This window comes from Populus alba, chromosome 1 (genome assembly GCF_005239225.2).
Source record: "Populus alba chromosome 1, ASM523922v2, whole genome shotgun sequence".
Lineage (NCBI taxonomy): Eukaryota > Viridiplantae > Streptophyta > Magnoliopsida > Malpighiales > Salicaceae > Populus > Populus alba.
The window spans coordinates 16,124,922-16,149,821 of record NC_133284.1 but is presented as its reverse complement, the minus strand read 5'-3'; the positions used below and the strand labels follow the sequence as shown (position 1 = coordinate 16,149,821).

The 24,900-nt window shown below is 33.0% G+C and overlaps 4 protein-coding genes across 6 annotated transcripts; all 4 read right to left on the bottom strand.

Annotated features, from left to right (window-relative positions):
* Nucleotides 1-896: 896 nt before the first annotated feature.
* On the bottom strand, nucleotides 897-2,018 carry LOC118034913 (glyoxylase I 4-like). The gene is given in 4 exon segments (XM_035040355.1): nucleotides 897-1,441; nucleotides 1,586-1,691; nucleotides 1,848-1,963; nucleotides 1,965-2,018. Coding segments are annotated over 4 exon segments (519 nt in total). The 5' UTR covers nucleotides 2,004-2,018; the 3' UTR covers nucleotides 897-1,183.
* A 1,559-nt stretch (nucleotides 2,019-3,577) lies between these two features.
* LOC118034853 (pentatricopeptide repeat-containing protein At1g80150, mitochondrial) lies at nucleotides 3,578-7,467 on the bottom strand. 2 transcript variants are annotated; one of them, XM_035040284.2, is made up of 3 exons: nucleotides 5,075-7,467; nucleotides 4,626-4,703; nucleotides 3,578-3,834 (listed from the first exon to the last, which is right to left on the bottom strand). In XM_035040284.2, exon 1 carries the CDS (start codon nucleotides 6,450-6,452, stop codon nucleotides 5,313-5,315), a length of 1,140 nt encoding a protein of 379 aa, XP_034896175.1. In that variant the 5' UTR covers nucleotides 6,453-7,467; the 3' UTR covers nucleotides 3,578-3,834; nucleotides 4,626-4,703; nucleotides 5,075-5,312. The 2 variants fall into 2 exon arrangements, with proteins under 2 accessions (XP_034896175.1, XP_034896173.1); XM_035040282.2 differs by having other exon boundaries at nucleotides 3,578-4,703.
* Nucleotides 7,468-7,584: 117 nt separating this feature from the next.
* Nucleotides 7,585-12,455, bottom strand: LOC118034854 (uncharacterized). The gene is made up of 8 exons (XM_035040285.2): nucleotides 12,273-12,455; nucleotides 11,091-11,203; nucleotides 9,908-9,979; nucleotides 8,915-8,950; nucleotides 8,426-8,471; nucleotides 8,210-8,297; nucleotides 8,001-8,058; nucleotides 7,585-7,888 (listed from the first exon to the last, which is right to left on the bottom strand). The coding sequence occupies exons 1-8, from the start codon at nucleotides 12,349-12,351 to the stop codon at nucleotides 7,838-7,840; spliced, it is 543 nt and encodes a 180-aa protein (XP_034896176.1). The 5' UTR covers nucleotides 12,352-12,455; the 3' UTR covers nucleotides 7,585-7,837.
* Nucleotides 12,456-16,086: 3,631 nt separating this feature from the next.
* On the bottom strand, nucleotides 16,087-23,387 carry LOC118034820 (polyadenylate-binding protein-interacting protein 4). 2 transcript variants are annotated; one of them, XM_035040238.2, is made up of 15 exons: nucleotides 23,110-23,387; nucleotides 21,910-22,068; nucleotides 21,684-21,839; nucleotides 21,405-21,535; nucleotides 20,939-21,129; nucleotides 20,148-20,325; nucleotides 19,820-20,056; nucleotides 19,449-19,573; nucleotides 19,249-19,318; nucleotides 19,090-19,123; nucleotides 18,166-18,491; nucleotides 17,821-17,967; nucleotides 17,318-17,416; nucleotides 17,123-17,185; nucleotides 16,087-16,584 (listed from the first exon to the last, which is right to left on the bottom strand). In XM_035040238.2, the coding sequence occupies exons 2-15, from the start codon at nucleotides 22,046-22,048 to the stop codon at nucleotides 16,555-16,557; spliced, it is 1,926 nt and encodes a 641-aa protein (XP_034896129.1). In that variant the 5' UTR covers nucleotides 22,049-22,068; nucleotides 23,110-23,387; the 3' UTR covers nucleotides 16,087-16,554. The 2 variants fall into 2 exon arrangements, with proteins under 2 accessions (XP_034896129.1, XP_034896130.1); XM_035040239.2 differs by having other exon boundaries at nucleotides 19,096-19,123; nucleotides 23,110-23,386.
* Between the last annotated feature and the right edge of the window lie 1,513 nt (nucleotides 23,388-24,900).

Below are 24,900 nucleotides of genomic sequence, written 5' to 3'. Positions count from 1 at the left end.
CGGGATAATTTAATTTATAATACTAATTTTTATTTCCTTCAAAATTAAAAAATACAATGAAAAAATATATTTTAAATTAAATATATTTTATATTAAATCTAAAAATAAAAATTAAATTTGTGAAACTAACTAAATATAAGAATGTGAAAAAAACAATATAATCGTTTACATTGTTAAAAAGTGCTTGTATGTAAAATAAAATATTTTACTGTCCATTTTTTTTTTAATTTAGAAAATATTAAAAAACTTGTAAAAGAAAACTATGAAGAACCACTAAAATATATTTTTTCAAAGTCACCATAAATTTGAAAAACTAAAAAACTAGTTTTCTAGATAGAGAAGCATTGTATTTGAACAAGAAATCTTAAATTTTCTTTTTCTGACTTGATAAGAGTTGAATTTTACACCTTGTTTCTATTATTTTTCTATGTTTCATTGTTAGTTCTTTGATTTATTTATTTATTAGGATTATATATATATATATGTTTTTGTAGGCGCTTTGGAGGAGGGAAAATAGAGTTTTTCGGCTTTAAATATATTGGTGTAAAAAATACTTCAAGAGAAAATAAAGTTTTTTATTTTTTAAAATTTATTTTTAATATTAATTCATCAAATGAATTTATATTTCAATCACATTTCAAAAAACAAAAACAAAAAAGAACCACCTCCATTCACCGACCTAAAGAAAAAAACAACCACTCGGCCTATATGGTTCCAAGTAGCAGAGGGGGCATCCAACTTTCAGGAAGAATTAAATATATTTTTTAAATAAAAATTATTTTACAAAAATAATTGTTAAGACAAAACCAAACAAGCTCCAAACATATGTCGTGATATCTTCTAAACCAATCCAAAAGCATTGATTTATTTCTATTTACCGGGGCAACGAAGAAAAATTCCACAAAAAAGAAAACTTTCAATAGATTCCTTCTCATCAAATGAATAAATAGAATGAAGCAAGATGATCATCTCCACATAGGATCTCATTTGCTTTGTTTTTATTAACAGTACAAGAACCAACCAACAAAAAGGAATATAAAAAATGCACTCAACAGAGACCAGAGACCCAGAAGCTGCTTCTATTGACCATATGGCACCAGCCAACCAAGTTGTGTTCTCCCCTGCTGGACCACTGGCTTCATTGACGAACAAGATTCATAGAATTTTATCGACCATATTGCACCTAAATTGCTCTCTCCTGCTGGAGCATTGGCCTCTCCTGCTGCATCGTTTGAAGGTTCAAGCAAGAGCATGATCGAGCGACTTCGCCCGCCAGAGGGATCACTGGGAGATTATCACAGTTGCAAATCTCGATCATGAATCCATCAGGGTCGTGAAAGAACAACTGTTCAACCTGAATCCCACCTTCCTCCACTAATGCTCGCACATGCTCAATTCCCAGTTCTTTCAGCTTCTTCTCCACTGCTCCCATGCTCTCACACTGTATACGACGACAGAAGTTGACGCGTTACATTTAGCATGCATATTCCTTCTTCTTAACATAACAAGAACATTTTAGCTTTTAACAACTTGTTAATTAGATGGTGAAATCACTCTGAATAAATTCCAATTCTTAATAAATTACCTGAAACGAGATATGATTGTCCTTGGGATTAATTTCACTTTTCCTTGGCATCTTTTCTGGGTTTTCTGATCGCAGTAAATGAATTCCAATTCCAAAACCAAATAGCCTGCATGAACAATCAAACAGAATGATGAAAGATCAAAAAAAGAAATCCCTTTATGAAGAAAGTTGTGATGTTTTGTTTTTTGCTATGAAGTCAATTTCTTGAGATCTTTACAGTATCGGGTTGCAAGGGCCGGGGGGTGTAAGGCGATTTACGTACCATGCCCCATCAAAGTTGAAAGATCCCGGCCTCCTTATTGGCACAAAACCAAGAACATCCCGGTAGAAATTAATGGATTCCTCAACTGATCTACACAAAAGTGAGATGTGATTCAAAAGACTTGAGGTGGAGTGAGTTTCCCATGTGGTCCTTCATTATCAAACAAATCCAAGAACCAAAAACAAAAGGCGAATGATTATGAGGCGAAGAAGTCGAAATGGTCACGGCAACTCCGATTATGCAGACGGATAGAATCTGTGGGTTTTACTTATAGAAGAAAGAACACGGTGGTGATGATCTCTTCATGTACGCCACGTGTATTTGGATGATTCCGACACATCAGAGCCCACATGCTGAGTAGGCTTCTCACCTACTCTATCGGGTCACGTACACGTAGCCTTACCCATTTTTAATTTTCTTTTCGGGTTGGATGGCATGAGCACCGCCTCCATGCTCAAAAACTCCACGGCTTATTAGCTGTCTTCGTACAGTAGTCATTTTCAATGACGTGGAATTTGGATAAATTAACACACAACACCCCTACCATGATGGGCTGGCTATTTGCCTTTTGGAAACAAATTTGAGACCGGGAGAGTTTTCCCGGAAAATCAGTGATTGACTGGACGGAAGTTGTTTGTCCTCATATTTATCTTTTTTCCTTGGCAATATTGAATGTTTCCAATTATTATTATTATTTTTGATGAATCATAAGTTTTATTTTTTATTTTCTTGTATTTGTCTTCTTCTTTTTTCTAATTTAGTTTTAAAAAGAATTTAATGAAGTCTTGCTAATTACTCCTCAAATACTATAAAACTTTTAGAATGGTTTTTTCATATCCAATATCATAAGAAAATGTTGTTGTTAATTGTTAATTAAAAAAAATATGAATTCATTGTTTTTTATTATATATTGCGTGACATCCTATTATTTATTTTAATTGACTCTCTTTTAAAAAAAAGGATATGCATACGAAGAAAAGTGAAAATCAAATACATAATTTATAGAAAATAATAAGAGTCAATATTAGAGCTGCAGAATCAAATACATAATTTATAGAAAAGAAAGAGTATGCAAAAGCTGCACTTTGTCAAGCTTGTTATGGATCATTACGCCTTGCAAGAACCTTTGAACAGAAAGCTGCAGAACTTCTGGAAGCTATACCAAAACCCTTTCTTTCGCTACATCTTCGATTTGAACCTGACATGGTAGCATACTCAGGCCTTTCTCCTGCCTCCATAGAAGCCATTGAAGCTGCAAGGGGAGACAGAAAACCATGGACTGGGGAGGTGGCTCGTGTTTACATGGTGATTTTCCAGTCGTGTGTTTTTCTTCCCCGTTATCGTGTGATATCCAGGAATGACTTTCGTGCATTTAAAATTACTGTCGCCTTAACCTGTCTAGAAATACTAAACTTTGTAGCAAATGTAAAAACCAAAACAATTTGTAGAAAGTGGAATTTAACTGCAGATCGCACATTTAACCGCGGATCAACAAGAATTTCAGGTATGAAACATAGAGTCAAAACTAGAGCAACAGGTTGAAGCTTCGTTCATCATACTAGTGCTAAAAAGTATCATTTGAAGTTGCCTAGTCAAACACAGAATCCTATAAACAACCAAACTCAATTCACAACGCGGCGGAAGGCGTTCAGGTATCTCAATCACAAGACATTATTGTTCTTGCCCAAAAATGCAGCACCAATTGTTTGCTAGCAATTCCCACTTTAATCCAGATCTGCAAAACCAGAGACTAGCCATAAAATGTTACTCTGTTGAGCACTGAATGCATCAATCAATGAGGTCAAATTTCTAATAGAATGCCACAAACCAAGAATGTGTCAATTCAAATTCATTTTCTGCTGCCAAAAAGCCCCATTAAAATATTCCACCTTGTGGCCGTAGCCCCATTACTTTGCAACAGCATCCTTTTTACAGGTCTCCTCTCTTCCCTTTCAGGCTGTGCCAATTTTGATTTGTGAATTTTGTCCTGTACAGTTACAATTACGAAAAAGGTAAGAATTCCTACCATTTGAGCAGAGGGATGGATTTCAAGAACAGGAAAGGATGCCTTTTTCCCTTACGGCGGGACAAGAAGCATGTATTCATGAATCAATTTCATTAGAACCCTCCAATGTGTCTTCTTTTTGTTCCTACCTATCCGTTAGTAAATATACATGAATAGAAGTGATTCAGTCCATATAAAGGTTATGTAATCTTTCAATACAGAAAGAATCAGTTCATGAATAAAAATTCCAGAAACTCAATCTTCTCTTAGGTGTGACTCCTAAGAACTCTAGGTGTGAAGCTTCGTTTTCTATCCTCTAGTGCGACTCCTAGAAACCATTTTAGAGTGGCTAATAGTTTTTACAAGTTCCAGCAATTCAAATCCCCCCCATATTCCAATCATCAAACAACCTCCATTTAATTACTAAACATCCACACGTTCTAGCCCAATCAGTCCTATAGCTATTGACCATCAAAAGATCACCTCAAACCCTAAAATAACTGTTCACATCGTAGTTTGCAGCCTTAAAACAGCCTCCAGCTGTCCTGCATCACATACTCCAATATAAGTATATAACAATGAAAATAGAAAAAAATTGTATCAAAACATCAGCCATCACTCTTAACATTTATCAGCTTATAGTGATTTACTTAACACAAGTTCAAATCTGAAATAGAAGGCATTTAGAACAATGAAGCAGTAAGTTCCACAAATCAACTCGATGCATCTGCTAAGCCCAGCAAACAAAAATGTGCAAAATATTTGATGCTTACCAACGATGCCATCTAAGTAATAGATATGAAAAAGATGAAACCTTTTCAGCTGGCTATCGAACTCTTAGTCAAATGAAGCTGCAAAAGTTTCACAAAAAAGGCATCACCTTAGAAATGAAAAATCAAATCAGAATTTTAGTTGAAAGCCAATTTCTATAACACATCTGATGAAAATTTGCCTAACATACAAGTCAGGGCAGAAGACATGGTCGTATTCATAAATAAATGCCCCACACAATGAGGAAGTTGCATGATGATTTTAAAAAAAAATGTCATGAATCCAAGCAGACAAAGGTGAATAAAGATGGCACGAGACATTGATTTTCAGCAAGTATAGTGATTATTGACACGGTGAAAGTCCAAAAAGCACATGCTCCAACACTCATGGATTAGAAAGAGAGATCATAGGATTTGAAACAGATAAAGGAAGAAATTGCATGAAAACTTACAAGAATCATGGCACCATCCACTAGAAGTTCAGAACTTTCATTTCACCAGGAACTTAATCAAGGCGCTAAAATCAATTAATCGAAGAAAGGGGAAGTTCCCTGTTTGATGTTAAGGATGAAGATATGATGTCCATTTAGTTCTGTTGTTTGATATAGTGAAAAGAATAGTCCCTGCTGTCAAGCTGTGGTGTTACAAAATCAGGCTTATCTGGGTATTTCCATCACCCCAATTCAACTTCTAGACAATACAGCTCTGCAAGGAACTCAAATGACTTGAAGGAAAAGGTGGCATTCTCCTCTTGGCTAAAATCAAGATTACCTTAGCCTTGTTAAGCTGCCCATTCTTCTTTAGCCCTTCAAGCAGTGTATGAATGGTATCCACGTTCAAAAACCAGTTGGTTCTCATGCAGTCTCTACACATCGTATATGCCAAATCAAATTCCCCACCCTTGCATAAATAATGAACCATTATTTGGTCTACTTTAGCATTAAATTTATGCCCCTTGCCACGTAAGGAAAAATACACCAGTTTGGCCATCTCAAGATTACCAGCAAGGAAGAAGCCTTTTAGAACCAAATTATATGCAACCTCATCGGGCACAATCCCGATTTTCTGCATCAAACGCATCGCATCATTTGCATGCCATGCCCGTCTTATATTGACCAAATACTGAATCCTAACATTAAATGTTGCAAGATTGGGTAAACACCCCTTAAGCACCATAAGGTTCCACAATCCATTGCCAATCTCTGCTTTGTTATTCTTATAATATGTCGATACAAGTGTGGTGTATGTGATGACATCTGGCGTTACCCCTGACTTTTCCATCTCTACCATGAGCAGATATGATTTATCCAAAATACCCCTTTCACATAAAGCCTTAACAATAATGTTAACTGAAACTATGTCAAACTCGATATCAAACTTCTTTGGGGCCTCGTTAACAAAGGTCTCAATTGTTGCTAAATCACGGGTTCCAGTCAAAACCTTGAGTGTAGCATTGAAGGATTTAACGGTCCTTTTACAGCCGCGCAAATGCATATTATGGAAAGTATCGATAGCATGCTCTATCATTCCAGCCTTTCCATACAACATTATAATCCTCACCATAAACCCTTTGCGCCTACCCTGTGGAAGAGTCTTTTGGTGCTCAAGTAAATCCTCAATGTAATCAAACCTGTTAACACCAGCTAGGCGAGAAACGGTATCTTCAAGTGCAAACCGATTCTCCGCAACAAGCTTATTCTCAGCATTGGCCTTGAAAAGATTAAATAGCTTTTCAAGGTCTCTCTCAGCTTTAAGCTTAAGAAGGCTGTGAGTTAATGCAACGGCAGCAGCAAAGTTGCGGAATCTGCGAGTGACTCGCAGAGAGAGCATATCTTGATTTCTTCCTCAAATTGAAACATACTCATGTCCCAACCTCAAGATTCTATGCAGTAATGTCAAAAAATCTTCACAGTCCATTCAACAAGAAAAACGCAGGAAAAAAAAGAGGATTTCTATCAAACAAACACAAAAAGCCAGCCCACATTCAAGAGCCTAGCTTGACAAGAATCTTAAAAAAAATGCATCCCCACGACATATGGAAAGCTCGCAGAGGAATTTTATCAAACATAAGAATACCCGTATGCTAAAACCATGATCCCAGGCAACGAGTTGAAGAAATCTTCAAAACCCGTGTGGCAAATAGAAAAACAAAAAGGATGAAAACTCAAAAAAAAAAAAAAAAAAAGAAGCAGCAAACTTGAGATAGAGAGAGTAGGGGCTATAGAAACAAATATGCAAAAAAAGCGAGAGTGGATATGAGGGAGAGAGTGAGGTTTGGCTCTTCAACGGAGACGGGGGGTTAGGTTTTGAAGTTAGGATTTATGCATTTTTGCCAAGTGTTTTGGGAAGATGATGGAAAGCCGGTGTATCTGCGAACGGTTATGAGGGGATTCGGGCTTTGTTTCGTGTCAAAAATTTGACCCTAAACTCATTCATGGAAAAGAGTTCCACTACGAAGAGGATTATACGAATACAGAGGTGAGCAGTCGCTATAGATTTTTATTTAGAAATATATTAAAATAATAATTTTTATTTTTAAAATTTATTTTTATAATAAACACGTTAAAATAATTTAAAATAAAAAATCAAATTTTTAAAAAACATGTGACTGGAACATAGGTGTGCTCAAGATGTAAAAAATGAGTGAACGTCGGGACACTCATTTTAATAAATAATTTAGGAAAGAAAGAACTGTTGAACGATCAGTCATCATTATATATATATATGGAATCCAAAGAAAAATACAAAAGAATTAAACTAAAATTATCCTCCAGAAAAATAAATAAAATAGAGCATGGAACCTATTTGGTTGTTTCAATTCATCAGGTTGCAGGTTGGCTTTGCCCCTCACAGTTCTGTTCTGTGAAGGCGCTGAAGCTTACCTGATGAAAATCGCAGTATAAAAACAATAAACATCGGCTGTAAAGGGAAAGATTAACTTGAAAAACTCATAATCAACTCATTTCACTAATTCGGCTTTCATTCGAGCATCTCAGCTTAAAATGTCGAGGGAGTTAAGCGTAAGCAGTAAATGTGGAACAGTTAAACCAAATATCTAACAAAACAATGATCATCTACCAGTTTAATGTATCAAATAAACCAACTCTTTCTTTTGTCCAACTTATAAAATGGCTAATAAAATGATACATTCAAGGAAAAGCCAGGACAATGGGTACTAACTACTACATTGCAGCTTTTGAATTTTGTTTCAGCCATTAGTCCTTTGAAGTTATGACAAGCAATCCCAAAGCGCCGATAAGAATATACTGCAAGAAAAGAATGAAGGTCATTAATTAAACAGGGTGTTTATTTTGTATCACAGTGACAGTCAAGAAACAAGATTTCACTTTTGGCAAATGATTGACAGAGAAGATGTACCTTGATAATAGGCTTTTCAGTCATTATAATAGTTACCCAACCAACATATGGTAAAAATCTGCAAAAATGAAAGCCAGCAACATGAAGAATCTACTTGATACTATCAAGTTCTAAAACTTTTTTTTTTTTTTTGGGGGGGGGGAGTAAAAAGCATGACACAAGAAACAAATCCTGGAAAAGAAGATAGAGTTACAGTCAAAACTTTTTACCCAACAGCTCTGCCCATGATGTGGTGCCGCTGAAGCCAAAGCTGCCCTTGAGCATATAAAAGCCTGTCATCCCCATAATTGTTATCTCCTGGAAAAAGTATCATTTAAGTATATCAGGATTTTCAATAGAACAACAAATTTTTTTTGTGAGATCATATGCAAATTTTCAACATTGAGAAGGGTTGTACAATGATAATATCTAGAAGAAGCCACCACCTTTTGTGAGGACATCAACTTCCCCAGTATCTTGCCTTTCATGGACCTGCAAAAAAATTAAAACTATGCCATTACATAGCAGTAGGATGATAACTGACTAAAATATGTTTGCAATTAATGATGAGACGCCTTTTAGTTTTCTCCCTTATTTTCATGAAAGAAGATTTTGATTTGAGATCAGGTTAAGGAGGTCATATCAGCTACTATCCAACATAGTTTATTTATCCTGGTAGTTTCTTTGCAAATGGACATTGTTAACATCCATCTCCACATACTTGAGGTGTGTTTAACTGATAGGCAAACAAAGGACATGTTCCTCCCAACCCAACTATCACACACAACCCACATACTCTCACTAGTATTGGCATCTGGTATGCATCACTTCAATTTTGTTGTTTCAAATGTAGTGCCACCCAGCTTATCCAAAGTAGTTTTCGATATCAATATGGCATTAAACTAAATGTGCAGTAAGGTCAGCCAAATCTTTACCTTAATCACACGATGGACAATTGGAATTTCACGACCCTGATCAATGAAAAAGTATTTTCAAAATGAGCATATTAATGGGGAAAAGAGGCAGAAGCATGACAAAACATGAGCAAATATTGAAGGAGAAAATATTCCAAGAACATCTATAAAATTTGTATTGAAACTATAGCCCCAAATAATCACTCAACTGAAAATTCAAAACTACATCACATTACAGACCATTTTTTAATTGATATGCTAGATTATATTTTAACATCCATTTGCCTTTTAAAGTGTTATGGTAAAAACTTGATAACAGTTTTCCATGAAAAACAAAATTTTGTTTCACATATAACTGATTTACAATTAAAATAAATTATTAAACTCCATCTTTCAACCAATATAAAGGTAAAATCAACATGGTAGAACTTCTTATAATCTGATATATGCAATTGTTCAATAAATTGACGGTCCTTTCCCATTATCTCCCATCATAAGATTGCAAGCTTCTATTCATTGATAAAGGAAACTATGTTTTAATGTCATAGGAATATTAGAACTAAGCTTGAAATAATAGAGAAGGGTAAAACTGTGTCAAGTTATCTCAAACCAGACTTAAAAGCACATGAAAAATCTTCACAAACAGAAGGCCCCTAAAACCAAATGTGTTCCTCTGATATCCATGCTCAGATGCGCAAGCATATCACTCAGGACAAGAACATTGGACCTCAGTTTCTATAAAATCCAAACCTAAATACTTCAGCCATCAGTATAATCAAGCATACAAGTTTTACGACAGTAGTACTTAATATTGCAAAACCAAATATTTTTATAGTCAAAATTGATTGTATAATAGAGTTATAGTGTCACAAAACCAAAAACTCATTTCAAAGCAATTGAAAAGAAAGCAGATGCTGGAAAACAGAAGGAAGCCTCATCATTCTACATAAAAGCAGACTGAGAATGCAACCAAGAATATTATGCAAACAATATATATATAAATCTGAAACTTACATCAACATTAAAAACAACAATTTCTCCTGTGCGAATAGGATCTTTACTCATGTGCAAGAACAAAATGTCACCCTGTAAAAAGTTAATATAATTAATCAAGCATTCTGATCAAATACTATAGATTAAAGGAGTTCAAGTGCAAAGAAACAGTATTATCATCACTGAAACCAAGGAGAACGGTTAAAGCACTAAGAAGAACTTTATACTGCAAATATTTAGTTGAAGCATTACTACAACAATCTCCTGAAATATTCAAAAATGAATTTACTAAATCAACTAGCTAATTGAATATTGATGCTAGACTTCATTGAAAATATTCAGAAGGAGCAGAGTACTTAAATACATAAATAACAAGCAAATGGTGTCCTGTAAGTCTTCCATTGCATCCAAATCAATCATTTACATAATGTGGTTTCGTGTTGCCACTGTTTATGCTTAACCTGAAGCATTGGTCAGATAATGCAAATAGTTATGATAGCTATGTACAAGAAATGGGGAATCAAATTTTAACAAGGTCAATAACAAGAGAGAAATTCAAGCATGGAGGAGCAATGTTAATAAATATTTTTAGTCCCCATTATTTGTGATGGTTAAAAACTGTAAATTCAATTCAATTTCTCCTTTCTTTCTAATTAAAATGAAAATCCTATGAAAAAGTGTGTAATTCTTGTCAAGGATATACCAAGAGTATTATGCTAAGACAAAGCATTCCCAAAAACAAATTGGCCACCACCACTAAATTGTAAAAAGGTGCTCGCAATCAAAGAACTTCAAGAGAGAAGGTAAAAAAAAACAAGGGGAATGCATGAAGATGGGTAAACATTTTGTCATAAAAACCCCTACATATATACAGGTAACTGTTCACAAAAATTGACATGGTACTTTTGACTTCTTTTGAAGCCTCCAAGAGACAAGGTCATTTGGCTGAGAAAACATCAAGGCTGAGGAAGAATTCAATCTCAGCTTCCATAATTGTGAAAACTGGTGAAAGAAATGATTCTGATCCTCCATTCTTGACAAAATAGGGGAGAATGCACGTCTCTTCCTTTATTATTGTTACTGTAAGTGTATATTATCATATATTTAGATAATGAATTAAGAGTGAAGAATGAGACAACACGACTGATTATAGATCATCTTATACCAATAATAATTCCCATGATTCCCATGTTAGTCTGCTTACCCTCTTGAAGCCAGGTTCCATACTTCCAGAGAGAACAACCACCACAGGAGATTCACTGCCAGTGATGCACATCAATGCCTTCCATATTATTAGTGCAGATGTAACAATCATTCCTGGAGCCAAAAGAAGAAGGTTCAAAACACCAGATATCCTAGCAGAAGGAATACAACAAAACACCAGCACAGAGTTCTCTAGAACTGCAGTTTTCTTCTCTAATGTCGAACAGATTGTGCTTGAAAATTTGAAATTCAATAAGGCATGCTATCTAAAGTGTCAAAGTGGAGGTGAGGTAACTTAACCAGTTGCAAACAAATCACAAATGTAACAGGAGTATTCAATGTCATAAACTGAATTATCTAGCTTACATAATTAAGGAACTACAACAGATCGAATATTAGAGAATCTAGGTATTACCTGCTTACTTTTATTCTATGCTATTCATTTTATGAAAGGGACTAAGAATAGGTATTACCTGCTTACTTTTATTCTATGCTATTCATTTTATGAAAGGGACTAAGAATTTGCATGCAAGGTTCTTCAATTGAGAAAAAAATGGAAATCTAAACACCTAATCATGTCAACCACAATCCCAGTCCCAAACTAATATAAACAAATTACAGTAGAATGGGATTTAGCTTAATTAACCGAAAATTGCATTGAACCATGCAAGAGATAGTATTTACATTAACAGATTGCAATAATTTCGCAGTTTGTTTTCAATAAATGATTAAATGGCAAGCAACCAATTGGTACAGAATCATGGTCAGCCTCAAAGGCTTAAACCCATTATTCACTGATAACATATAAAGACAATACAGAGTCCAAAAATGAAAATTCTCAGGCAATTTTGCATCTGGTGTTTTATGGTCTATTCATCTCGAATAAAAAAAAAAAATAAGCTCATTGTACGATTCGATATGAATCCAGTGACTACATTAAGCTCACTAAATTTCAGTCCTTTATGATGTTGAAGCTCCAAATTTGAAACCAACTGAAATTAAAGCCCTTCTCAGTATCGTCACTGCACGGCGGTTTCACCCACCAGGCACCACATTCCATGCACAAATAACCAGGCAATAAAAAAAATAACGATAAAAGGCATAAACAATCGCTCTCTTAAAGAACCAAATGAATTCAAACTCTGAAAAAAGGAATTACATAATGTATCTGTAAGAAACTGACCTAAACTGACGGCCTGGGTGAGTAGCTGCCGAATCTGGATCGATTTAATGGAGTCTACGGTGTCTCCGATCCAACCCATTTTCCTTTTCTTCTCTCTTGTGATTGTGATTGATTCTACCCTCTTTCTTTCTCTGTGATTTTAGGCTTTTCAAGACAGTGTAGAGTATACAGTTGTTAAAAACGTTTTTTTTTTTTGAAGACCACATGAAAAATATAATATAAATTTAGATAGCGAAGTTGAATAGTAAAATTATAAGCAAATGTTTTTAATTAATTAATAATTATATATTGATAATTTTAGATAAAAATAAATTATATTAAAATTTGATAAAATATATCAATAATATTATAATTAATGAATGATTTAAATGAAAATAAAAAAAAATTAAATAACATGAATCAATAAATTAATGATATAAATAAATAAAAAATTATAAAATAAAACTTTTCAATACAAGAGAATCACTTACTAGTAAAAAGTACATATAAAGCTAATAAGAACTTGATTTTTTCTATTACAATAAATTCTAATTGATTCTTTATGGGTTGTAAGCTAATGAGCTTAAACTAATAATTAATTAATATAGATTTAATAATAAAATAAACCCCTAAATAATATCTAATGCAGTAAAAAAAATCAAATTAAAAAAAAATTCAAAATTAAATAAAAAAAATAAAAAAATCTTTATGTTAAATTCCTTCATGTAGTCTAAATCTCTAATTTTCATATATTTTTGATATATTTAAGTTCTGATTTAAAATATATTATTCTCTTTTGTTTGGATACATTACTAGGTCTACAATATATGGTTCTCTCTCGGTTGAAAAAGCTTCAAATATCTAGTTTCCAATTAACCTTTAACCACAACAAAATTCTATTAGTAGCTTTAGATATATCCAAAATAATATACAAGGTCTAGTTTTATATATTCGACAAATTTCATCTATTAAATTTGACTAATCTTGAAATGTTATGTTTTTAAACTCTATTTGACTTTAAAAATTTATTACAATATATTTTTATGTGTCTAATATTTCACTGTAAAATTTCAGCTCTATCCAATATATAATTTGAAATATATGTTTAATTTTAAAAAATTAATTAGTAAATATTTTAAGATCAAATTTAAAATTGACTTCATTCATATTATAAATTTATAAAATCAGATCAAATTTATAATTTTACTGATAAATCTAATTTTACTAATTTTCAAATTTTTAATTTAATTTTAATTATTAAATATATAATTTTATTAGTTAAATCGTAATTTTGAAAAATAAGAAGCGTTGCTTTTGTAGGAGAACAGCAGCAGCTCCTTGCTTGCCGCGGGCAAGCATTAAACGACATGTCAGAGATTTTTAAACGCTATGTCGATATGTCAGTTATACAGAGAATTTTTCCCGAAGGTAATTTCAAATCTTTTTTCGCACGATATGATATTTCTTCTATTTGTTTCGTTAAAAAAATAGTTTTTTTTAAAAAAATATATATTTATGAGAAAAATATCTTTTCAAAAAATGTGTTATGTTTCATTGTTTTCCTGTGTTAATTAAATATATTTGAAAATAATTAATAAGTGGAGGGACTCAAATAAAAATTGTTTTGTAAAATATTTAAGAAAGTTATTATTTTAATTTCAAGATTATTTTTATTTTATGATAAAATATTTTTCATTCACATATTTTTTTCAAATTTTACGTTAAACAAACACAAATTTTATTTACTAAAATAAAAATATATTGACATGTAAGTATGTAATCTTTTAGTTATTATCTGTACATATAGCCAAAAAATATAAAAATAGGATGTGGGGTACCTACATTATATAATTTTAAAAAAATATTTGAAAATATGATAGTGGTTATTTTTTAAAATATTTTTTATTTAAAATTATATATTTTTTATTTTAAAAAAATTACTTTTATATTAACACATCAAAACAATTTAAAAACTTAAAAATAAATTTCAAATAAAAGAATAATTTTTAATATTATTTTAGAGATAACATATTCTCGTTTTTTTAACACTAATAACGGTGCTGGTGAAATATAGATCTTTTAGTGTGAATTTCAATTATTAAAATTTATTTCACCAAGTTAGTGGTTTGTTAAAATCTTTTACAATTAATAGTTATTTTAGTTATTTCTCTTTAAAAGGAAATTCAAATTATTTATTTCAAAATCATTTTATTCAACTCCAAACTACTGAATTCTAATTGATGCTGAGGATTATTTCATATGCTTGTTTAACTCTATTGAAAATATCAATATACAAGTAAAATAAATGCAACTAGTTATGCTGCTCAAGTTACGAAGTGGATTCAGATTTGAAGTGTCTTAACATTATGTAAATTCATAACATGGCTTGATAGATAGAATGACATTGTTTTTTTTAACATAAAAGACTTATTAATAATATTATTAAACATGATACAGTAAGTTAACCTTAGAACCTTCCATCCTGACTCTCTACCTAGCCTAAGCTTCAAATTAAATCCATATTGAAGTTATTCCAAAGTAACCTCGATCGATTTAGAAGGTCCAAAAGTAACATGAACAACTTGTCAAAATGTGATTTTGCTTTTAAAAAAAAAAAAATATATATGACATTTTTTTAGATTAAAACACAATATATATTTAATCATCTGAGTTAATCTAAGCTAAACTCTAAACCTTAGATAATAGACATGAAAAATAATAAGCTATATAGGGTCCATGTAATCTCTTTTTTTCTCTATCCTTCTTCTCTTCCTAATTAGGTTTTTATTAAACTTAATGAGATGAAATTCAGAACTAAATTAAAGATCTAATTGGGGAGGGGGGGATTTATTTTCAAAATACTTTTTTCAAATATAATTATATTCATTTTTTATTTTATCAAATTAATATAGAAAATCAATCTTAAGAATTAAAATAAATTAATTAGATTAAATTATTTTTTTAAATGAATTAAATAAAATTAATTAACCAAAAAAATATAAGAAGAAATGTTTTCACTTGATGAGTGAGTTTATTAACATTATGAAAGAAAATGAATAACATTATTAAAAAAATTAATAAAATAATTAAAACATATATAGTATAGAGAATGAAAATTGGTTATGTTCACAAAGAAAATTAAATTTAATGACGGAGAGGTCGGGGGGTGAATGATAACAAAAAATATCCATTTGTGGTGAGATTATTTTCTTGGAGTTTCAATTGTGTTAGATATTAATTTTATGTTGTTGAAAATATTTTAATTGATATATAACTTATTTTATTATTTATTTTATTATTAAATATACTTGAAAAAATAATTTAATATAAAAGAAAATTGTAATATAATTATACAATTTTTTTAGCAATGAAACATATATTTTATGATGGTCACAGATCAACCAATATGATTTTAATGAGTGAAAAAATTACTAATTTAAATTAGATAAAAAACAATAATGCTCATTTTAAACTAAAGGGAAAATAATGTCCATTATTACCCCAAACAATGCAAGTTTATTATAATACATAGACAAAATAAATTCATTCATCAACCGAACAATCGCTGTATTTTATACGTCAAAACCAAACACAATATAATCTTTAATCTTTTATTTCATCTCATCGCCTGGTTATCGTCATCTATTTTATTTTAAAATAATAATTAAACACAGCAATCAGCCACACTAGCAGGCAGGCCTGCAGTGGTCTTAGAATTTTGCAGTCCATAAAAGAACATGCTAGAAAACTACACCTCCTGGGTTTTAGGAATTTAACGGGTCAAATTTACTTTGGATATGCCACACACACACACACCCAAATCTACCAACCAACCACCTGAGCCAAACCTCAAAGGCTCGAAAAACCGTTTTCTTTATTTTTGCAATAAAACAAAGAACAGAGTTAAAACTATTCTTTTTCCAGATATTTAGGGTTGACATGAGATGTCAATGCATTGAGTTGGAAGTTTAATCGCCCCATGCAACTGCCTAAATATACACGGACATAAACAATACACAAACTTTAACACCTTATTTGGTCCAAAACTACTTTATCGAAAGAAAACAGTCAAAATAAGTACAAGACAAAAAAAAAAAAAATCCAGTCAGTATAAATGAGGCACACAGGTCATAAGGATACATCCCAGAATAAATCCACTTCCTCCGCCCCAACATGGCATGTCGAGAACTGCAGAATCTTCATGGACACTAGACTTAAATCCCCAGTAATTGTTCCAATCAACTTCTTCAAAATCCATTCTTAATGTGCAGTGTAAGAAACCGTTGATACAGCAGTCAATAACCTAAAACTCGCGTCCTTTATATGGCATTTCCTGTATGGAAACAATAAAATGTACATAAGTTGGCTAATACCAGTTCCAGTGACCTCATATGGACGGAAAGGTAAGTTACATTCCATTTTCAAGAAAATAGAAATATGCTCCACCCCAGCTGCATATGCCTAATGCATTGCATTCCTTCATCTTTCACTGCCACATATCCTCCTCCACGGGAAAAAGATAATTAAATAAAACATTCCTTAAATCTTCAACCACATCATACCAAGTCATGACTAGTGAATTGATGGTCAGAATTCAGTCCTTCCCAAAAAAATATAAGCTTCAAATATTACTTCTATTTCTCTATTTGTTAAATGGAAAAATAGCTATTTTAGGCTTCTTTGAAAAACAAATTATGCACGCTGTTCTCTATTTCAATATAACTTCAGAAATATGATAGCTCCTCGCTCATCATGCAGATGAAACCAGCTTCAGTGTCTTTCTTATAGAGCACTCATTATTATGCAGCAAGGAAGAAAAAACAGACAGGAGAGGTCCTCCCTATTAAAATTAAAGATCAGAAATTGCTTACAGGTTGGTAGCTTGGCATGTACAAGACTTGCCTAGGGTGGCCAAGAAGCATCTGCTGCCCGAACTGCAGTTACATGTATACAACTAGTCATATATATATGTGTGTACATTTGGATAACTATCTAAACAATTTTACATTGAGGTGACATGCCCTGAAGAATCCCAAAATCACCTCAAACACGATTAAATATGGTACCTGAGGTCCACCTGGATGAAAATATGCTTGTGGAGCTTGCAAAGGTGCAACCTGCGGATTAAACATGACAGGCTGTTGCCCATTGAATGAAGGTCCAGGCTGCAAAATCTTGGAAGTTAGTCACTTCTGATAACTGAAATTGGATGTAAAGTTCAAAAAGAACCACCCACACCATCTGTTGAATACATATTCTTACATCTAAAGGACAAATCACCATTCCCAGAGTACTTGTAAGCATTGAGAGATAGAATCACACCATTGAATCAAGATAATTCAAGAATGATATTATAAATCAGTTTTACATTTTTCACTATTATTTTTTAGTTCATTTCTACAGAAAAAAGAATCATCCATCAGTTTTCCACCCACAGTATGGAGACTAAAAAGACATAAGAAAGCATCACTGAACCTAGCTCTTCTTATACTTAAACTAAATACAAAAGGCAGAACAAATAAGCAATCAAGTTATATCTTAGAAGCAATAAAGTCAAGTCAGTACTTACTCCGACTCCCACAGGCATCCCATGCATATGTGGTGGAGCAGAAAGATTAGGTTGAAAATAGAAGGAACCATCTGACAATGGGGAAGGGGGCCTAGCAGGTGTTTGAGAAGGAGTGAAACTCTTGGCGTTGGGATTAAGTTTAAATTCCTGATAACCAAATTAAAAAAATAGAAAGAAAGAACACTCAAATATATTAGCCAGTGTCAGAGAACTATAGATAATATATTCTAAAATATGCCGTGCCCTTCATATGTATGACAAATAGAGTATGTTCCATGTGCTTGTGCTACTGCTGACAAATAGAAAGTATATCCATTCATATATACAATGTTGAACCAAACAAACCTTGGCATGGGGATTTAACGTTGACTTCTCAGAAGATAATGAACCCATTGATGAGCTTGGTGATAAACCAGGACCGCTAGAAGCTGGCAAGGCACCTGCACGATCAGAATTTGATGATGCGGAACTACCAGGTCGTCCACGAGAGTTTACTGGCTGCAAATCTACAGCTCCCTTGGCAGATGCCGCACTGTCTAACAGTTGACCAGGGGAACTAGTCTTTTTGTTATTTTTTGAAAAGACATGGGATGAAGGGGTATATGCAGTGGTATTAGAGGATAGCCTCCCTTTATCAGATTCATTTTTCTTGTCATCCAATGACTTAGAATCTACAGAAAAAAAATAGAATGATTGTTGAAAGATGAAGAAATTCAAAATGCGCATGTGCCATTACCGTAGGTATTGTCAAATAATCATTTAAACTCAAAAGCTTAAGCTATTAGAAGAGACCCCAAGATATAATTTATATTACCCTCCACACCTTAAAGTGAAAACTTTTTAGGCTTGAAACTTGCACAAGTCCATTAGTATCTTGTGCTGAATTATTGATTTAATTAAATAGAATAGGGGTGGTGAAATTTGAACTTATAACTATTTGGTCATCAAAACTTTGATATCATATTAAAAAACTATCTCAATTCAAAAGCTTAAGTTATTAGATGAGACCCCAAAATATAATTTATATTGTTCTCTAACAAGTACCCTACTTTTCTACGCAAAAATTGCAACACTAAATAGGCCAAGTGTAGCTGGAAAAATGTAAGAAAGTAAACTGAACAAATTTTTTAAATAATTGTTTCTTTATGACATTTTCATAACTCACTTTATTTTTTGACAAGTTTATGCAATGACTTCATAATAAAAGAAGTTCATACTACAACTTAAATGAATGAATGAAGTAAAAGCATTGCAAAATTACTGACTCACCCTTACCTTTTGATAATTGAGCATCCTCAGTTAGCTGTAATTAGATGAATAGAAATGAAGAACAAGTTTATATTAGAGGCATCACAATTAAAGACAACTAATAAAGCTCTCTTCCAAGTTTTCAGCCAAAAAAAAATTAGTCATTAAAATTTGACTCACCATCTTCTCTTCTACATGCTCCTTAATGCTGTCAAGTTCTCCATGTTCAAAATGTCGATCCTCTTGGGCCCTATTACAAATGGAATTCAAGAATTTCACAGCACGACAAATTCATTTGTCCTCCCAAAAACCATTTTCGTGTAATGAAATGCAACTTAAATTATCATCAAGGAAATACTGAATTAAATACAATAGTAAACCTGCTTCCACCATCTGAAGTGGACAAACTAGTAGGAGGTTCTGATGCCAGCTTTGCAGCATGATCATGAGATCCTGGATGATGCAAATCTGCACAAGTGCTTGATTGAGAACATTGTACCTCATCCTGAAAAGAAAGATAGAAATACAGTACAAGTATGACAATAAGTAGTAATTCCTTGAAAAAGAAATAACAAATCAAAACTAACTACCAGGCAGGGGATGCTTAAAATAAATGACTACATAGTGCTCCATGTTGAAAATATGCAAAAAATAATTTTTAGAATTATAAAGCAAGTAAAAAATATGCTCTGAATAGAAATGCTAAACAATAATATCTACATAAACTGAAAGTGATTATTTGAGAAAATACCAAGGAAGAGGTTGATAACACTCGAGTCCCAACATTGCTTTTTGCATGGGTCAAATCAGCAGGCTTCTTAATGGAAGAGGCAGATGGCCCTCCAAAAGTTTCACCGTTGAGAGAACTCAACACTACATCATCAAGTTCTTCATGCCCACCATCATCAATGGCTCCACCTCTATAGACTGAAGAGAATCGGGTCTCCTCATCAACCTCAAAACTTTCATGAAGATGGATGCCTCTTTCCTGTTGGATAAATTGACAAAAAAAAATAAGACAAACTTGCAGAAAAAATAAACCAAAATAGAAGCAGAAAATAACATTAGGATAACCTCACCTCTGCTAAGTGAAGGTCTCTTGTTTCCTCACCCTCGATCTCTCTTGCTATCCTCAATGCTTCCCTTTCCAAGTTTTTCGTCTGAGGACCCCTCTCCAGCTTTGTTGTATAAAGTTCCTCGTCAAAGGTGCTTTTTACTCCAAACAACATTTCATTTGTTTCAAATTGATCCCAGCCCCTAATATGCCAATAAACAAAAATAGGTTTCAAATCAGTAATAAAAATAACATGGGGATGAAAAAAAAAAACAAAAGAAATTTTAAGATGCGTATATCAAAAAGGTCCCGCAGGGGGGGGGGGGGGGGCGCGGGCGGGCAGGCTATCAGCCAAAACTCCAATGTCTATGTGACACTGGGTTCCAATTCAATTATAGTATCAACCACAACCTTAGCCTACCTGTACCTGAACTTCAATACCTCTATTTTCATAAAGTTAATCAAATCCTGAAAAACCTAACCATAGTTAAGAAGCAGGGACAGCAGAGAATATGTCCACCCAAAGACATCATTCAGGGGATGTAATCTATTGAAAGCAATCCTTCCAGAATAAGGTTTTCTATGATATCTTGCTGACCAGTTCAAATTAATACTATAACTGTGATGGATTTAAATGGGAGAGGATGGGAAAACATGATTAGAAAGCTGCAAGAAAACAAATTTAATTCACAAAAATACAAGCCACTGACAGCAAGTAAAAAATCAGTCAGTTGATATTCTACTCTACCAGAGAAGATTAAAAACAGTAGAACAATTACCAAGAAATTTGGGGAAAGAAATACTTAATATAACAACCTATTCCAATGGCCATCAAATATGTTCTCTAATTCAGGGCATTGTGGCTCGTCTTCGTCAGGGACCCAAGGTTCCAGCTCTCTCTCTGTTTCAACAAGTCGTGACTGTGATATAGAGGAGTCGATCATAATTTCTTGCTGCTTTGCATGTTGGAGCTCATTGGACATCCCATCTATGGTAACAGAGACATCCTGGCATCATATATCATAGAGCCTGATTAAATCACCACTAAACAAAGAGCAAAAACATAAACATCCATATAGCCTGACACAACCAACTTGTCCTCTACAACATTAACTAGCTAATCAAATGCAGTTTTTTTCCTTTTTTGTTCTTTGTTATCCAATAAATATCATCTCAAAGGTTCCATTCAGAACCACATGTAAACAACTTGAAAATCAACTTCACTCAAGAAGAGACCATACTTGAGGATGCAGAATAAAAAATAAAGGAAATGCAGCAGAACCTTTGCAATAACTTGTACAACTTCTTTTCCAGGTAAAATCAAAGTCTTTGATGGAGCCTTGCTGACACACTCTGCCTTTTGGCCTCGGAGAGAAACATCCTTTATCAAGCGAGCCATTTTCAAAATTATTGCTGAAATTGAAAAACAAGGGAATGCTGAGAAGGAAATAGACTAAACACAGGATTGCACATGATAGTAGAGCATAATTAGAATCAATTTACAACACAGTTAACAACAAGTGTAAAATCTCTTCAACTAAACTAAATCGACAAAACTTACCAAATTCCTTTTCAGCATTTGTTGTGTAACATGTTCCAGAATATACAGATCCATTTTTCAGCTGGACCTCCACGGGATGGCCAATAAGACAGGTTGTTAAATATACTAGCCGATCACGCAAAGGACTCTCATAAACTCCAACTTTTCCCGTTGCACCTATATCAACATTGTTAGAATTGGAATATATAATCTAGAGTGACAAGAGCTTCAGGCCATGGAAGCCCACCTGCATTACTCGATCTATTGGCGTGTGCTTTTCCAGATTGCACCTTATTTTCAAACCTTGTCCCCCAATCTTTTTCAGTTCTCCGACGACCAAAACCATTAGCAGAAGATTTGGGCTGCATAGCCTGTTGCAAACTCATCTCAACAGCAGCACCTTCCTCTGACAAACAGAAACAGGTTTAAAGTCAGCTCAAATCAATGCACTACAGTGTGGCGCCAAAGATAAGTATAGATACCTTGAAAGCACATATAGATGCAATAACAAACAGATTTTAAGGGGAAAAGGGTACGCCAAAAATTTCCAAACATGTGGAAGCAATATGGCCATAGATGGAGTAAAACATAGAGATATAATTTACCCAGCCCTGACAAGTTTGAACCAAACACCTTGTTTAGTAACACAGGTGCCATGCAGTTACTGGTTAAGCACTTGCATAACTGACATGATACTACCCACCGCCAACAAGATGTGACAATTTCAAAAGGCTATATTCATTTGTGTTATCCTGTTCATTTAGTGATCTTAGCAATATGGGTTATTATCTCAGTCTTAAACACGCAGCTTTAAATTAGTATAACATGTAAAAAAGTGCCGATGCATAACTTAGTAAAACTAGTAGCACCCAACACTGGAAACTACATTACTCATTTCAACAAATCTAGAATAGCCTCATGTCAATAAGAATTTTAATTAGCTCAGTTGCTCTGAAACTCAGTCACACCGTTCCTCTCATTTCTGGAATTCTTACCCCCTTACTTCCAGTACGATTTCTTCTATTATAAGAATGCATTCTCTAACCAGTCTCAACAGACCCTTGATAAATTCTTAATCCAAGAGATCATCATCCCTGCAACTAGAGCGACACCCTAAAAAGACAACATCAGTTGTCTTAAAAATTCACCTTTCCTAACAATCAGAACTCAGCAGCTCTTCGACATAACACAAGTCAATCTGACAGCCCTTATGCATCTCATCTCACAAAAATCAACACATAGACAATAAAACAGTATAAAACCCTAAAGTTGGTAACCAGAAAATAAACAAAAGGCTGAATTAAAGTAACCCTAACACACAAATTGCTTATTAAACTATTATGATTCAAAACTTCAAGCAGTTATTTGATTTGATTACGCTTGAAAATACTGAAAGTGTGAAATCAATGGAGACACAAAAGTAATTAGGAAAACGATCGTCATTTACCTGCAATAAGCTTTAAATAATTAAGCTGTAATTTACTTTTGACGCAGCGTCGACGACTCGAGTGGGGGGAGGGGGGGGTGTTAGACTCGCTGAGTTAGGGTTTTTTATCACAGAGCGTAAATCACGAGGGGAGAGTGTATATACATGTATTAGCGAGGGGAAGTGAGCGGACTCGGTGTGATCGATCGAGAGGGGGGAGGGGGTGGAGTTTTGGGTATGTTATTTTGAAGAGAATGCGAAATACAGAGGGTGGTGATAAAAGTTGAAACGGAGGAGGAATGATCAGGTATATACGAATGTAAGGGAGTGTTTGGTGGGCGGAAAAAAAAAAACCTAAAAGAAAAGGAGAAAACTACGAAAGAAAATAGTATTTTCTCCTTCTTGGCCTTTTAAAAAAACATTTAGCAAAGTACTCAAGGTAAAACAATATTTGCATTGGGACAATTTTACATAATTAATTAGGGATATGACAGATATTTTATGTTTTAATTATATAGTTAATTTACATCACTAGCCTTGAAAGAAATAATTTTCTTAGCTTCTACTAAGGGTTAGTTTTGTATTTTTATTGAAATATGAACAATAAAATAATATATCTACTATTAGATTAAAAAAATAACTGACAATAGGGCTTTCCATAATTTTAATTTTTGTTGTATAATAAAAAGTTATTGGTGTCCCTTATGTCAAATAATTTAACCCTTTGGTTAAAAAGTATTTAAGTTATTTTATTGTTGGTTTTTTATATATATAATTAATGAGTTGAGGCGGGTCATTTAAGTATTTTAATAAATAAAAAGGAATTATAAAAAATAAAAAAAAAAAAAGTTGATGCGTGTACAAGCGTTAGCATGCCAACTCCGGAGTCTTAGGATAGTGCATGCAGCTGATTCAAAATACCAAAATTATCTTTTCAAGGTTGTTTTCAATGCACCTCGGTGTATTCTCCATAAAAAAAAAAAGTGCATGCATAAATAAGTTTGTTGGTTTGTCGCCGGTGATAAATCCTTTTTTTTTTCTCCATCCTTACCTCCCTCTTCCTCGGTCATTATGTCTGTCTACCTATAAGTTTTTTAGATCAACCATTAAACTTCTCTTTTTTTTTTTTTTTATTTAGGCCAAGTTGTTTTGGTTATTGTTTTCTTTATTTATAGCAAGTTCTTGCTTTATTAGATTTGGTTTTTTTATCTGATTTCTTTTTTGATTTTACCCTCCATTATTATTATTTTTAAGATTTCATCTTTTTTTTGTATTTACATGGGGTGTCCGGGCCAACTTGCGCGTATCTCGACTAATTCCCATGGGTTTTGAAGTTAACGACTAAATAAATCTTTAGTAGCCAGATTTCATTCTTATTTTTTTTTATTGTTGTTTTTTTTTCTTTGCAAAGTTTTTAAAATAGTTTTTTTTTTTTTACTCAAATTCATCATTCAACTTTTTATTTGTTTGGATTTTAGCTTCTTGGTCTAGGATTTCACAGATTACGAGTTTTGAAAATTAACCAAACTTTAGAGAGTTCGTTCAAGATTCATTTGTTTTTTTTAATTTTTTTAAAAGTTGATGTTTTTTCAGTTTTATCCTTTGATGTTTATTTAATTGAAGATTATTCTCTATTTTTTTTCCAACTTTTGTATCCTTTGTTTTTTTATTTGATTGGTTTCTTTTGTGTCTTTTTACTTTTTTTTTTTATTAAGTTTATATTCATAGATAAACTTAATTCTTGAGTTAAATAGAATTGATTTGTTGAATATAGGTAGATAATCACTCTTTTTTTTTACAGCGTTGCTCTAG